Genomic DNA, 13,684 nt, shown 5'->3' on the forward strand with positions numbered 1-13,684 from the left:
TCAAGTCTCACTGCTCGCCAGTCGAACCGTCAGATCATTCAGGCCAGAGAGCCAGCATAGAGAATGGAGGTCCAGCACAGCAGTGAATGCTTTTCCAAATAAATATGCCCACAACTTGTTATGTTTCAGAGAACTGCAAGGCACTCTTTCTCGGTATCTGAGCAGCGACTGAAGGTCTTGAAGAGCACTATAGAAGCACATGCTATCACCTTTTCAGCACCCTTAGTGATGTGTGTGATGTTCGGTTTTTGGCATTCGTGTCATACAACGATAGAACTGGAAAATATCTTAGGACCTCCTTAAGGCCAAAAAAATTTGGCCTCTCCCTGTAGCGGTTGTTGCAAGGGACGTGCCTTTGTACAGAAATCCCTTATGAATCACTGCAAGTAAGAGCACATTTCGAGAAAACTTCTCATGTCACGAATCTGCCAAGAATCGGGAAATATGAGACTTCTCTTAATTTCTTTGGATTAGGACAGACTCCAATATCACTAGATGGATGGAGATTTTTGTGTCTGGGGTGGCGAGAAGGAATTTTTTGGATTGAGGTGAAGGCCTGTCGTTTGAATGCTCTTCAACATGGTTGACAGGCGGCTTAGATGTTTTTAAAATTCATTGAGAAAAAAAAGAGAATATCAACTCGATGGCAAACGACACATGATCCATTTAAGATGTCGAAGCGGGCTGTCCATCATACCTTCAAATGTGGCTGCAGCGTTACACAGTCCAAACAGCATGACTTTGAACTCAAAAAGACCGCCAGGGGTTATTAAGGCAGTTTTTCCCAGTCAGCCTCTTCAACCTCAATTTGCCTATGTCCATTGCTGAGAAGCACTTTGTCTCTTTCAAGCATTCTAGGGTGCCGTCAATGTGTGGGAATGGATTCTGATCAGTCATTGGTAGTCGATGCAGGAACGCCATGTGCTACACTTCTTCTGCAAAAGTTCCATCGGAGGACACAGAGGACTCTCTGAAGTTTGAGTGATGTCACCTTGCAGCATCTTCTTCACTTCCTCGTGGGTTATCCATCGTTCAGCTGATGACCCTCTGTGTGAGTGCTGATTAGTTAGTAAATGATCCCCAGTGTTGATATGGTTGTTTCATCATTGGCCACTTGGCCTATCTTTTCTGCACTCTGGATTTGAAAGAGTCGTCGCTGGCATCTAGACATATTTTTTGAGCCCAAGTGGGCTTTTCAATCGACGAAATCTCCACACATAGCGTAATTCGAAGGATAACTATAACTGACGATCATATTGATGTGACTGGAAATTCACCTCAGTTATGAATAATAAATCTTTCATTGCTAACTAGTTTCAGTGACTTTTAGTTCCATCATCAGGGATCAGACATCACACAGTTTTTAAGACATGGTTGTGGGATGGGAGGGCTAATTGATCACAAAAGATCTAATTCGCACCTGTGCAAGATTTGGAAGCACCAGAGCAGTGAGTGGAACGCCTACCTCACCAGTGCAGAAGCGCTCAGACAGGCTGGCCGTCGATGGTGAGGTCAGTGAGATTTCCATACGTCTTGCAGGATGACATCCATGGAGGGTTTTCATCCGTAGTGGCCTCAACCACGTATGGTCAACTCGCTCAGTTTTTCTGAAGTGTTTGACTACGTGAGTGGGGAAAAACTATGACATGCTGAAGAGTGTTCAGGTCCAGGTTGCAGTGATAGGCTTCATCCCACCATTCGACTGTAATCGCCCGCAATTGACTGGCTTGAATAGGAGTGCTGTGATTGTTGTTGGCTGCCGGCATAGCAGTCGCTGTGAAACTCGCCTTCTTCCTCTGAAGTAATGTACGGCGTGTCCAGGCCGTCCACAGTGGAAATGCAGGAAAGTATTGTCCTCTGGCCTCCAAACGTCCATTACTCTGTAGAACATTTTACTTGGCATAGAAGTCTGTTGTACCTGTATTGGTTGGGTGCTGCAATATAAGTCCGTTTGGCTGAGTACATTTTTCTACATCCACATCTACAGCTACTTACATACCCTGCTGGCCACCATTTGATACATGGTGGCGGATACCTTGTATCACTACCAGTCGTTTCCTTTCCTGTTCTACTCACAAATGCAGCGAGGGAAAAAAACCTATCTACACACTCTCACATGAGCCCTAATTTCTCTTATCTAGTTTTCACAGTCCTTATGAATAATGTACTTAGTGACAATAGAATTCTACTGCAGTCAGCTCCAAATGAGAGTTCACTAAATTTTCTCCATAATGTTTCACGAAAAGAATATTATCTTCCCTTCAGTGATTCCCATTTGAGTTCATGAAGCAACTGCATAATACTCATGTGTTGATTGAACCTACTGGTAACAAATCTGGCAGAACACTTCTGAATTCCTTCGGTGTCTTGGCTTAATCCCGCCTGGTGGGGTATTATTGTGGTAAGGTTCTATGGGACCAAACTACTGAGGTCATCGGTCCCTACTCTTACACACTAATTAATGCAACTTAAACTAACTTACGCTAAGAACAACACACACACCCACGCCCGAGGGTGACAAGGCGCCACAGACCACGCAGCTTCCTGGTGGGGTCTCAAACACTTGAGCAGTACTCGATGATATGTCGCACTGTGGTCCTACACGCGATCACCTTTACACGAGGTACCATTTCATAAAATTCTCCCAATAAATGAAGTGTACCATTTGTTTCTCCTAGTGCCTTCCTTGCACGCTTGTCCCATTTCACACCTCTTTACAACGTCGCACCTGGATACTTAACCGACGTGACTGTGTCAAGCAGCACACCGCTAATGCCATATTCGAACATTGTAAGATTATTTTAGCTCCTCATCAGCATCAATTAACATTTATTTACATCTAGAGCAAGCTGCCATTGATTACACCAATTATAAATTCTGTCTAATTCATTCTGTGTCCTTCAACAATCAGTCAACGACGATACTTTCCCATATGCTACAGCATCATCAATAGATAATTGCAGATTGCTTCTCACACTGATCGTCATATAGTTTACATATACAGAGAACAAGAGTGGTCCAGACTTTCCTGGGGCGCTCTGACGATACCCTTGTCCCTGATGAACACTTACTGTCAAGGAAGAAATGCTTTGTTTTAATACTTAAGACGCCTTTGAGCCATTCTCATATTTGGGAACCTGTCCCTGGTGAGTTCAGTTTGTGGCGGAGTTGCTGTAAGCGATCTATACACCTCTTCTTCAACATTGTCTATCTTGTTGTTGTTGTTGTTGTTCTGGTTTTTAGTCTCAAGACTGGTTTGATACAGCTCTCCATGCTACTATATTCTGCATGAGCCTCTTCATCTCTGAATAACTACTGCAACCTAAATCTTTCTGAATCTGCTTACTATATTCATCTCTTGGTATCCCTCTACGATTTTTATCTCACACACTTCTCTCCAATACTAAAGTGGTGATCCTTGATGTCTCAGAATGTGTCCTATCAACTGATTTTGTTTTTTATTGTTATTTATTATTATCCTCTCTTTTGGTCAAGCTGTACAAGAAATTTCTTGCCTCCCCAGTTCTATTCAGTACCTCCTCATTAGTTACATGAGCTACTCATCTAATCTTCAGCATTCTTCTGTAGCGCCATATTTAAAAAACTTCTGTTCTCTTTTTGTCTAAACTGTTTATTGTCCATGTTTCACTTACATACATGGCTGCACTCTATACAAATACTTTCAGAAAAGACTTCTTTACACTTAAATATATACTTGATGTTAACAAATTTCTCTTCTTCAGGAACACTTTTCTTGTCATTGCCAGTCTACATTTTATATCCCCTCTACTTCAGCCATCATCAGTTATTTTGGTGCCCAAATAGCAAAACTCATCTACTACTTTAAACATCTTGTTTCTCGATCTAATTCTCTCAGTATCACCTGATTTACTTCCACCGCTATATCGTGCTTTTGCAGTCCTTGTTGCCATAAGATACTGTATCTCTTTTCTCACTACTTGGGACATAAGAGGGGCGATATCTTGTTTGTCTTCCACAACTGCCAGAGGGACCACATTCACAAGTCCATCATACTTGTTTCATCTGACTTTTTCTGTTGCATTTCCCCTATGTGCTGGCACTAATTGATGAACTCTTCAGTTGTTGTGATGTCCTTCACCAGAAGAGCCTTGTCATGTCTTCTGCAACACCTATAATAATGTATGAGATTATACAGCTTTTCTCATGTTTGGATTCACAATTTGGCAGAGGGCCAAAACATTCTGTGTGCACTACTGTTTCAGTTTCCCATGACATTCTGCTCTGTTCTTCAATTGTCCTTCTGCTAAGCAAACTTGTTGCTGATTTTCTTCCGTTTGGCCTGTCATTTATTTCAGCTATTGAGCTTGGTTTTTCTTGAACCAATGCTGGGCAGTGCCACCCAAGTAACAGTACACATTTGCCAAACACATCATGTCATCCAACCTGTTTTATTTGGTGACCCAGTCAAATCCTTTCAACTATTTCATCTGGTCCTGATCACCATTTCTGGAAAACGCTGATGTGTGCTTGATATACAGCTGGCTTACTGCTGCTTTGGAATTCATCTGTCTCTGGAATAAATAGATCTAAGAAACGATATACTGCTTGTTTTCCAGTTCCTGTTCATGTGGACCATGGGTTTACTTTGCCTAATTCGAGCCACAGTGCTATACATGAATTTAAGTACCTAGCACTTCCACAAAACAATATCATGTCATAAGCACTCTCAAGTCCAAATCCAGACGCAGGGTCACCAATGAAATACAACACATTTATTACAAACACCAATGTACAGCCAGAAGAGAATGGATGGAGAGTGCAGCTATTTATACAAGCGTTGAATTTTCCAGAATACTGATATTCGTTGAAACATGGACTATTCCAGAATATGCAAACGTTACAAATACAAAATATTTCAAGAACCTCACAGAAAAGATAAATACACAAAAAAAGTGTGGTCAGGTTTGAACTGGCGACTGGCGACTCGCAGCACCGCAGTCAGCTAGTGTACTAACCACTATGCCACACTGTGGGCACCACAGTTCCACAGCCTCCAGTTGTGTTAGAATATGGGAGAAATGACTGCTTAAATGTCTGTGAAGGTGCTGTGTTTAGTCCAGATTTATCTTCATGGTCCTAATGGGAGCGATAACTAGGCGCTAAAGAATGCCCATAGGATCTTCACTTAATACTGACTCAAAAAGTTTTGTACATACGTTTTCGCATGGTAATAAGCGTCTACCTCCAAGAGTAGCCGATTTAGGTTTTTCAGCAATACCATGACACCCTACTGTGAGTCAAACAAACTTGCAAACCTCTGTATCACCTTCGTCTGTATACATTCAGTATCCCCTCTCTATCCTCTTTACCATGGGTCTTACACGGTTTATCAATATTCTGAGATGGGACACACAAACGATTTATATACTGTCTCCTTTGTAGACAGGCTGCGTTTTCTCAATATCCTGTCCATGAACCATGGTCTACCACCTTACCTATGAGTCGATATTTTTACAAATTGTTACACCCAGTTATTTGTATGAGTTGGCTGATTATAGTTGAAAATAACTGATATTATCTTCATAGGACACATGTTTTTTATATTCTGAAATGCATAATTTTATGGTTTCTACATTTAAAATAAGTTATCAGTCTTTGTACCATTTTGAAATCATATCAAGATTTGATTGCATATTTTTGCAGCTATTTTCAGATAGCACTTCATTTAGACTACTTTGTCATCTATGAAAAATCTTAGGTTGCTACTTACGCTGTCTGGCAGGTCATCAGTATCAAAAATAAACTGCAGTAGTCCCTACACGCTTGCCCATGGCTGTCTGATCTTACTCCCATATGACTCGATGATTCTCCATCTGAGATAACATGCTGCACCCTACCTACCAAGAAAACCTGAAGCTGATCACAAGTTTTGTTTCATAACTCATATAATCACACTTTTGTTAGGAACTCTTGTTGTGGTAGTGAGTCAAATGCATTTTGGAAGTCAATAAATACTGCATCTACCTGATTCCCTTGATCCATAGCTTTCAGTATGTCTAGTGAGAAAAGCACAATTTGGGTTTCAAATGGTCGATGTTTTTAGACGCCATGCTGGCTGATATGGTGGAAGTCATTCTGTTTGAAATACATTGTTATGTTTGAGTATAGAATAGATGTCAATGAGATCAGACTGTAGTTTCATAGATCACTTGTAAACCTTTTTATGGAAAGATTTGATTGTGTTTTTTTTCCTACTCTCTGGGAACAGCTTTTTGTTCAAGGGCTGCATGATATATTATAGTTAAAAGGGGAGCTAAGTCTACTGGAGATTCTGTACAGAATCTGGTAATACTCACATTGGTCACTGGAGCAATGTTTAATTTTAATGATCTCAACAGTTTCTCAATGTGACTGGCTCTAATCTTTATGTGGTGTGATCTACATTATTTTTCACTCACCGGACATAGCTTTCTGTTCAAGGACCCCATGATATAGTATTGTTAAAAGGGGAGCTAAGGCAGCCGGTGATTCTGTATGGAATCTGACAATGATCACATTGGGCCTTGGAGCATTATTTAATTTTAATGATTTCAGGTCTTTCTCAACAAGACCAGCTCTAACATCTGTATCACTCATCTTTGCGGTGGCACAAAACGTAAACTTGTGCAGTGCTTCACTTCTTCCTTAGAAAAGGAACATTTGAAAACAGAGTTAAGTGTTTCATTATTTACTTTTCAACCTTGGATTTCAGCTCCTGTGTGATATATGTGGCACATCTGACAACTTTTACTTATCATTCAACAGTATCTGGTTCTTAACAGGTTTCTTTGCAGAGTCTGTATACTGTAGAGAGCCCTCCATAGCCCCTCCCAGCATAAACTATTTTGCTACATACTTATCTCTCTATCATTCCTCTATATGCTCCCATCCAGAGGCAAAGGTTTTCAGTTTCTCTTTGGGGTGTGTCGCAACTTTTTTTTGTCTAACTGACTAAATATTTAAGTCTTCCCCCTTGCTTTTGCTATCCTTTGTAGGTTAGTGATCATTGTGTACATTAATAATCATTGCTGCTATAATTGCCTTGTTATGGTCGCAGGTTCGAATCCTGCCTCGGGCATGGATGTAAGTGCTGTCCTTAGGTTAGTTAGGTTTAAGTAGTTCTAAGTTCTAGGGGACTGATGACCTCAGATGTTAAGTCCCATAGTGCTCAGAGCCATTTGAACCATTTTTGAACAATTGCCTAAGGGTTGTTGATATCAGTTTCAATACAAACGTCATTAAAGATGGGAAGCCATCCAGTTAGGTCTAACATGTCGCTATTTTGAATGGTGAAGGGCTCCTAAATTATCTGTTCTTGGTAGGTTTCATAGAAGGCATTTAGTAATGTTTCGCTGGATGCCTTGCTCCGCTCACCGTTTACATATCTGTGAATTTTCTCAGTGGATTATTGGATGACTGAAGTTTCTTTCAGTGATGACAGTGTGATTGGGGAACAGTTGTACTAGCGAATTTTTGTTTAATGTGAGCATTTACATCTGACGATGAGTCCGGAGATCGTTGGGAAGATTCAGGTACGAGTTTATGCCCACACTTGATTCTGAGTCTTGATCAATCTTGCACACCACTTCAATTTGTAACTTGACAGAAAAAGGACGTGGAAATGAAAGTAAAATTATGAAGAAAACGCGGCACAGGATATTTTTAAAAAATATAGACACATTCACAAACAAACACGTAAAATGAGAGACTACACTGCTGTGATTGCAGAATGTGACTGTTGAGGTAGAACTTGGAGTCAATTGCGACACAGTTGGTCTCCGCAGTGTTGAGTGTTGATTTGCAATCTGCTCCTTGGAAGATGGAGAAACAAATTAGCTGGAAAAACAGTGTCAAAGATGAAAAGAGAGAGAGAGAGAGAGAGAGTTTAATAATTGAATAGCAATTGGAAAAACAAACTTTAGAGATTAAAACAGCGGCGGTGCTGCAAGTGATCTTTGATTTGACCACGTGATCATGGCTGACCAATAGTAGTACTCATGCATGTTGCAAGTGTTAGTGTTGTCGTTAAATGTTGTAAGATATCGTAAAATGCCTAATAAAACTAAGAAGGAGAAGGTAATCAGAAAATTCTATTATCTGAAAGACCGTTGGGATTTGTGACGCCTGCGTACACGTAACTATATCTTACAATTAATTTTTGTATCTGTAGATTAATAATACGTCGAAGAACAGCAAAGAGGGTGTAGCATTGACGCCGTGTCATGTTTTTGGTTGTAAGAGTTGTTTCATACCGATTATTGTAACAGCAAGCAGGTTATACAACTATACAAAACTTGTCCTCTGTGTTACAAGCTCAACTGCAGTAATTTGTGTACTTGTTTTCAGGAACCAGTTAAGAAGTCGGGCAATGGGAAAAATGGAAAAGATGCGACAGAGAATGATGAAGTGAGTGAAATAAATATTTGACAAGTGTGTAGACACTATAGATTAGCGGTGGTAATGTAACCAAAGTATAGTGACTAACATAGTTATTGAGACAGTTGTTGAAATGAGACTGTCTCATAACCCTATCCGGTTTCAGTATGCGTTAGTAGGTGAGATATCTATAATTGGCATATTATTGAAGGTGCTGAGTTTATGATGATTATTTTCCTCGTGGTTGTTTCTGAATGCATTATACAACACGTTGTTTTAATGTGACAATTGATTGGCGTTTGAAATCTCACGTAATAGCATTTCGGGTACCATATCTACACTCCACAGCGAACAAATTCGTATTAGCTGCGTCGGCACCCACTACGTAGCAGAAAAGATAACCACAAAATTGTTCGTTAGTCGTACGAGAGTTAAAGTGCATGTTGACAAACGGAGTCTTGTATAAATGGCAAATGGTGGAAAAATGTTTATTGCTAGATAACTGATAAAGGTCAAGCAATCGAAGCAAAATATGTCATTTCGTCAGAATGCTTTGATATTCCAACTTTTTAGAGACTTCCTTCACTCTGAATTGCAAGCTGCATTTGTACATCACTGAATGACAACGAATGTTTTGCTGTTATTATGGCTTTCTCTTGTGGTGGTTGGTTGTATGTATGCCCTTGCCATCTTTTAGTGTGTATTAATTCTTAATAATCACTTTTGTGCTCTATTGTAAATGAAATTTGGGATAATAAAATATGATTGCTCAGCACAGATTTAATTTCTGAGGATTGTAGTAACAGCTTTCAGCGGCGTGTGAATTTTAATTTAATTAACCTTACATGGAAAGCAGTAGAATTGATTTATTAATAAGCGAACGTCCCATCAATAGATGTGGGAGGCACCATTAAAAAATAATTCATTCAGCCATTTCACATACACTGCCGGACAGATGGCATCTTTGGTCTTTTATGCATTACAGTTAGCAGCTTATGCACTAAAGTTGTCAGCTATTACCATCCATATCGATTCCCTCTTCATTATCAAGCAACTTTTTGTACACTGAATTTCACATTAGCCCCTGTCACACTGTCACAAGGTGAAAACTTCCAGTAATTGTGTTCAGTAGTAATTACTACAAATACTTGTCAGCTACTTGTGACTTCTTTTTTAGTTTCATATGTATTAAATATTCTTGGTGCATTTGTCACATTAATTCTCTAAGAAAATCTGAGCTTCTGACGGTATCTCCTGTTGTTTGTCAGGAGAGCAACTAACTTTTCAAGGAATAGCAGACTTGCCACTGCAGCCAGAGACTACATGGGCATCAACAGGGAAAGCTATCCAGTTTCCTTGTTTCCATTGTGACTTATAGAGCACGATTTACTACTCCATAAGACCTACTTGTGAATGGCCTGCTACATTGATGCCTAATGGAAGTGTAAGATTAGTGTGTATACAGGCCTATTCTCCACAGTACTAAAGTGCGTTAAATTCATGCCATGCCATCCAAATACCTATATTGTATATCTAAAGCGGTCTCTGAAACTATGAATATGAGTAGTGATAGTGGTAGCTAGTTGAATTAAATCGGGCGATGTGGAGGAAATTAGATTAGGAAACAAGACTAATGATTGTAGAAGAGTTTTGCTACTTGGGTGGCAAAATAACTGATGATATCTGAAGTAGAGAGGATATAAAATGTAGACTGACAATGGCAAGAAAAGCGTTTCTGAAGCATAATAGTTTAACATTGAAAATATATTTAAGTGTTGAGAAGTATTTTCTGTTGGTGTTGGTCTGAAGTGTAGCTGTATATGGAAGTGAGAATGGATGATAAAATAGTTTAGACTAGAGCAGGAGAGAAGTCATTGAAATGTGATAATACAGAAGAATTCTGAGAATTAGATTGGTAGAGTGCATAACTAATGAGGAGATACTGAATACAATTGGGAAGAAAAGAAATTTGTAGCCCAGCTTGATGAAAAGAAGGAATCTGTTGATAGGACGCATTCTGAGACATCAAGGGATCACCAGTTTCATCTTAGACGGAATTGTGGTTGGGGGGGGGGGGGTAAAACTTGTAGAGGGAGAGCAATGGATGAATGCAGATTCCATCTGTCTGCTTTGACCCATTCTGTCATCAATATGGCGGAAGTATTCCAGTGTATACAGAATGATGCCAAATATACACATGCCAACAAAAATTGGGCATTTAGGGCGGGGACAAGCTAAGTATACAAAAATTAAAGAACACTGCACCATCACAGAACAAATAATACAAAAAAAATACAGCTTTACGCTACACCAACAAAACCACAGTAATCTGACAGTTCCCTTGACCTGTATAGCTCAACTGCTGCTACTGATACCAGAAAAACCAACATCTACAACCCCAAAAAGTGGAATTGGAGATTTCCCTTGATCTTTGTAGCTCAACACTTATTGATACCAAAAACTGTTACCCACAAACTCCAAAAACTGGAACCATATCCCAACAACCCAAAACTCAAAAATCCCACAATCACTACACCAATTAAAACACAACCAACCTACCTTAAATATAAAACACACAGAACATCACAATCACTATACCAAAACTACCTCTCTCTCTCTCTCTCTCTCTCTCTCTCTCTCTCTCTCTCTCTCTCCTCCCCCCCCCCCCCCCCCCCCCCGCCCCCCTCCTCTCATGAACTCACTTTCATATCTATATGTAACAAAAATGCAATTAAAAAAAATTAGACTTCTTTCCACACAACATCACATACAACATGACCTCTACAAACACAACCAGCTCAAAAACTCCATGCTGTATTGACGTCGCACATCACTCCACCATTATGTCACGGGTCACAGCAGACAGATGGAATCGGACGCTTCCGATGACCCCAAAATTTCACTACCCTTCATAAACATTAGAAGATATGCTTATAATCTGTTAGGCAATTCAGGTCAGAGTTTCAGAGTTAGATCTGACATACCACATTGATTATTACACTGTCTAGTAAAGCACAGTGGCAGCTTTCATTTTGAGCATTACAGTTCGATGGTCAGTCTATTTTTTGTTTTGTTGCATCAGTCTCTTAACGTGCAGTAGAGCAAGTTGTTCCAGTTGTATGGAATTGTCTTCTTTACAGAATAATTTTGCTATGTCTTTTGGCGTGACATTGAAACATTAGTCTTTGTTTGGTTGTAAAGAAAGTATTTCTAATTTCCCTGATAGTCCTTCAGTATTTGTACTAGCTGGGGGGCAGGGGGGGGGGGGGGGGCAATTTTGAGATATTGAAGCACCCAGCACACAGAATTTAGTGTCAGTTCAGACTCCTTTTGTGCACTAAAAACTGCATAAGATGACTGCTTCCTTCACGTGGGTAAGCGGTTGCCATGAAATGAAACATCTGAGGTCTGTTTGGTCAGTGCCTGAGAGCACAAGCCACTCCGTCACTCCTCTGTGTATCAGTCTGCCAGTTGAGGGAGGGGATCATGTCACAGTAAGAGTGGCTGGAAGATTGAGAAATGAAGCTACAGTCTTTTCTCACAGTAATACTTTTTTCATTGATTACTAAAGTATTTTCCTCGGCTACAAATCTTCATATTTTTGTACTGCGTTGTGTTTCCTGTATATATGCTTCTGAAAACAGCATTTTTATGCAATTGTCTGTATTTAACTTGTAACAAGTTTGAAGTTGAAAGTGCACGTAATGTAAAAATCCTCAAATGTACGTGTAGAGTTGCTCTCAGTGGTATCTCTAAGCACGTCTGAAATCTTTTCTTGATTTTAATTAGGGCCAGTGTTACATTGTTTATTGAAATTGGAGAAACCTTCGTGTCCAGAAAAGTTTCTTCCTTATCATTGCAAATCTCATAAACTGTTACACATGTGAAATAACATCTTGGTATGTGGAAAGGGAAAGTGATAGTGATCAAAATACTCACAAACGCAGGATTTAATGGAAATAAGAAATTCATTAAAGTTCACTATACACTATCTAGTAATCAGATAATGAGAAGACATTGTTTGATTCTGAATCTGTCTGTGGAACTTATGGTGTCCCTGCTTGTGGTGACAGATATTATCAAGTCTGTGACTCACTGTTGAACACACCTTCATTGTTCCATGCGTCCTTTATCACTTCTTTCACATGATCCAGTACATTTTGGTAGTGTGTCACTTTTTGAACTACCTCCTTCATAAGCTGTTCCACACTTTGGCCGATGGAATTTTTTTGTGCAGCGATATGACCTTTGAGCTCAAATCAATTCTGTTGTGTTGGTGTGACAATGTTAGGGAGGCAGACTAAGCATTTAATGTCCATATTTTTTTTGCTGTCTCATCCAGAGAGTAAACTGGGTCCTTAAGCTCATGTTAAGATGCAAGTATGATAATTCTGCCCTTGTCAGGTTTCTGTCAAACCATATCTTACATGTCTCTAGTCTTTGTTGCCTTTGTGGGTTCCTTGTCCTGTACAACCGAATGATATGGAGTATTATACACGATAGTTAGAGTTGGTTTTTTTTGTTAAGGTTTGAAGCACAGTGTCGTAAAACATGTCACATGGTAGAGGGGGCTTTCATGTTTGAAGAGAATAACAGTAGACAGTAAGAAGTGAAAACCTTTGAATTTCCAGAATGTGTTATAATTATTCTTTTCTTCTGCCTATTAGGGCTGCCATACTACTGCTAATTGTATACTCTGTACGACCTTTTTTTTTAAACTGCCCACCCCCATTCACCCATGTTTCATCAGGTCAAACGATAATTTCAGAATTTGTTCGTGGTCATTTCACTAAGAAAGTGGCATCACCAGGCTGGAATATCTTGGCAGTCCATTAATAACTTTCAGCCAGAAATGGATTAGCGGAATCCTAACTTTTTCAAGACTTGTAACAAGAACAGTTTGCTGTCGTGAAATAGGTCTGCTGCTACGAGGGTAGAGGCTTTTTGTGTGTCGCATAACACTTCCATGAATAAGGATGGAATATATCTGATGACAGATTGCATCTTCCTGAACAGAAAAGACTCGGAGATTTGTGACCCTCTTCTCAGGGTTGCCTCTTCTCCCTGGTGTGTGTGACTCTTGCTTTCACAAATCTCTCTTTGCAGATTCTTGTCATTGATAGCTTGCTGATTTGTAGAGCAGCTGCAGTTCACTTCATCTCCTTATCCATGGGAAGGAGAGGTGCTCCTCCATCCTCTCTCGTGGAACACACAAATTCACACAACTGTCTGTGGATAATCGTGTCCTGACACTTTTTGAAAGTTTCCTAGTACTTTGCTGTTTTTT

At 39.8% G+C, this 13,684-nt stretch overlaps 1 protein-coding gene across 1 annotated transcript in view; it reads left to right on the forward strand.

The window, feature by feature from the left end:
• The first annotated feature begins 8,017 nt into the window (after positions 1 to 8,017).
• LOC124790607 (serine/threonine-protein phosphatase 2A 56 kDa regulatory subunit gamma isoform) overlaps positions 8,018 to 13,684 on the forward strand; it is a 322,070-nt gene continuing 316,403 nt past the window's right edge. Inside the window, exons 1-2 of the mRNA XM_047257796.1 lie at positions 8,018 to 8,097; positions 8,368 to 8,427. Coding sequence (XP_047113752.1) covers positions 8,023 to 8,097; positions 8,368 to 8,427 — 135 coding nt within the window. The 5' untranslated portion in view covers positions 8,018 to 8,022. The remainder of the gene's footprint in view (positions 8,098 to 8,367; positions 8,428 to 13,684) is intronic.

The sequence above is a fragment of the Schistocerca piceifrons genome, chromosome 1, assembly GCF_021461385.2.
Source record: "Schistocerca piceifrons isolate TAMUIC-IGC-003096 chromosome 1, iqSchPice1.1, whole genome shotgun sequence".
NCBI lineage: Eukaryota > Metazoa > Arthropoda > Insecta > Orthoptera > Acrididae > Schistocerca > Schistocerca piceifrons.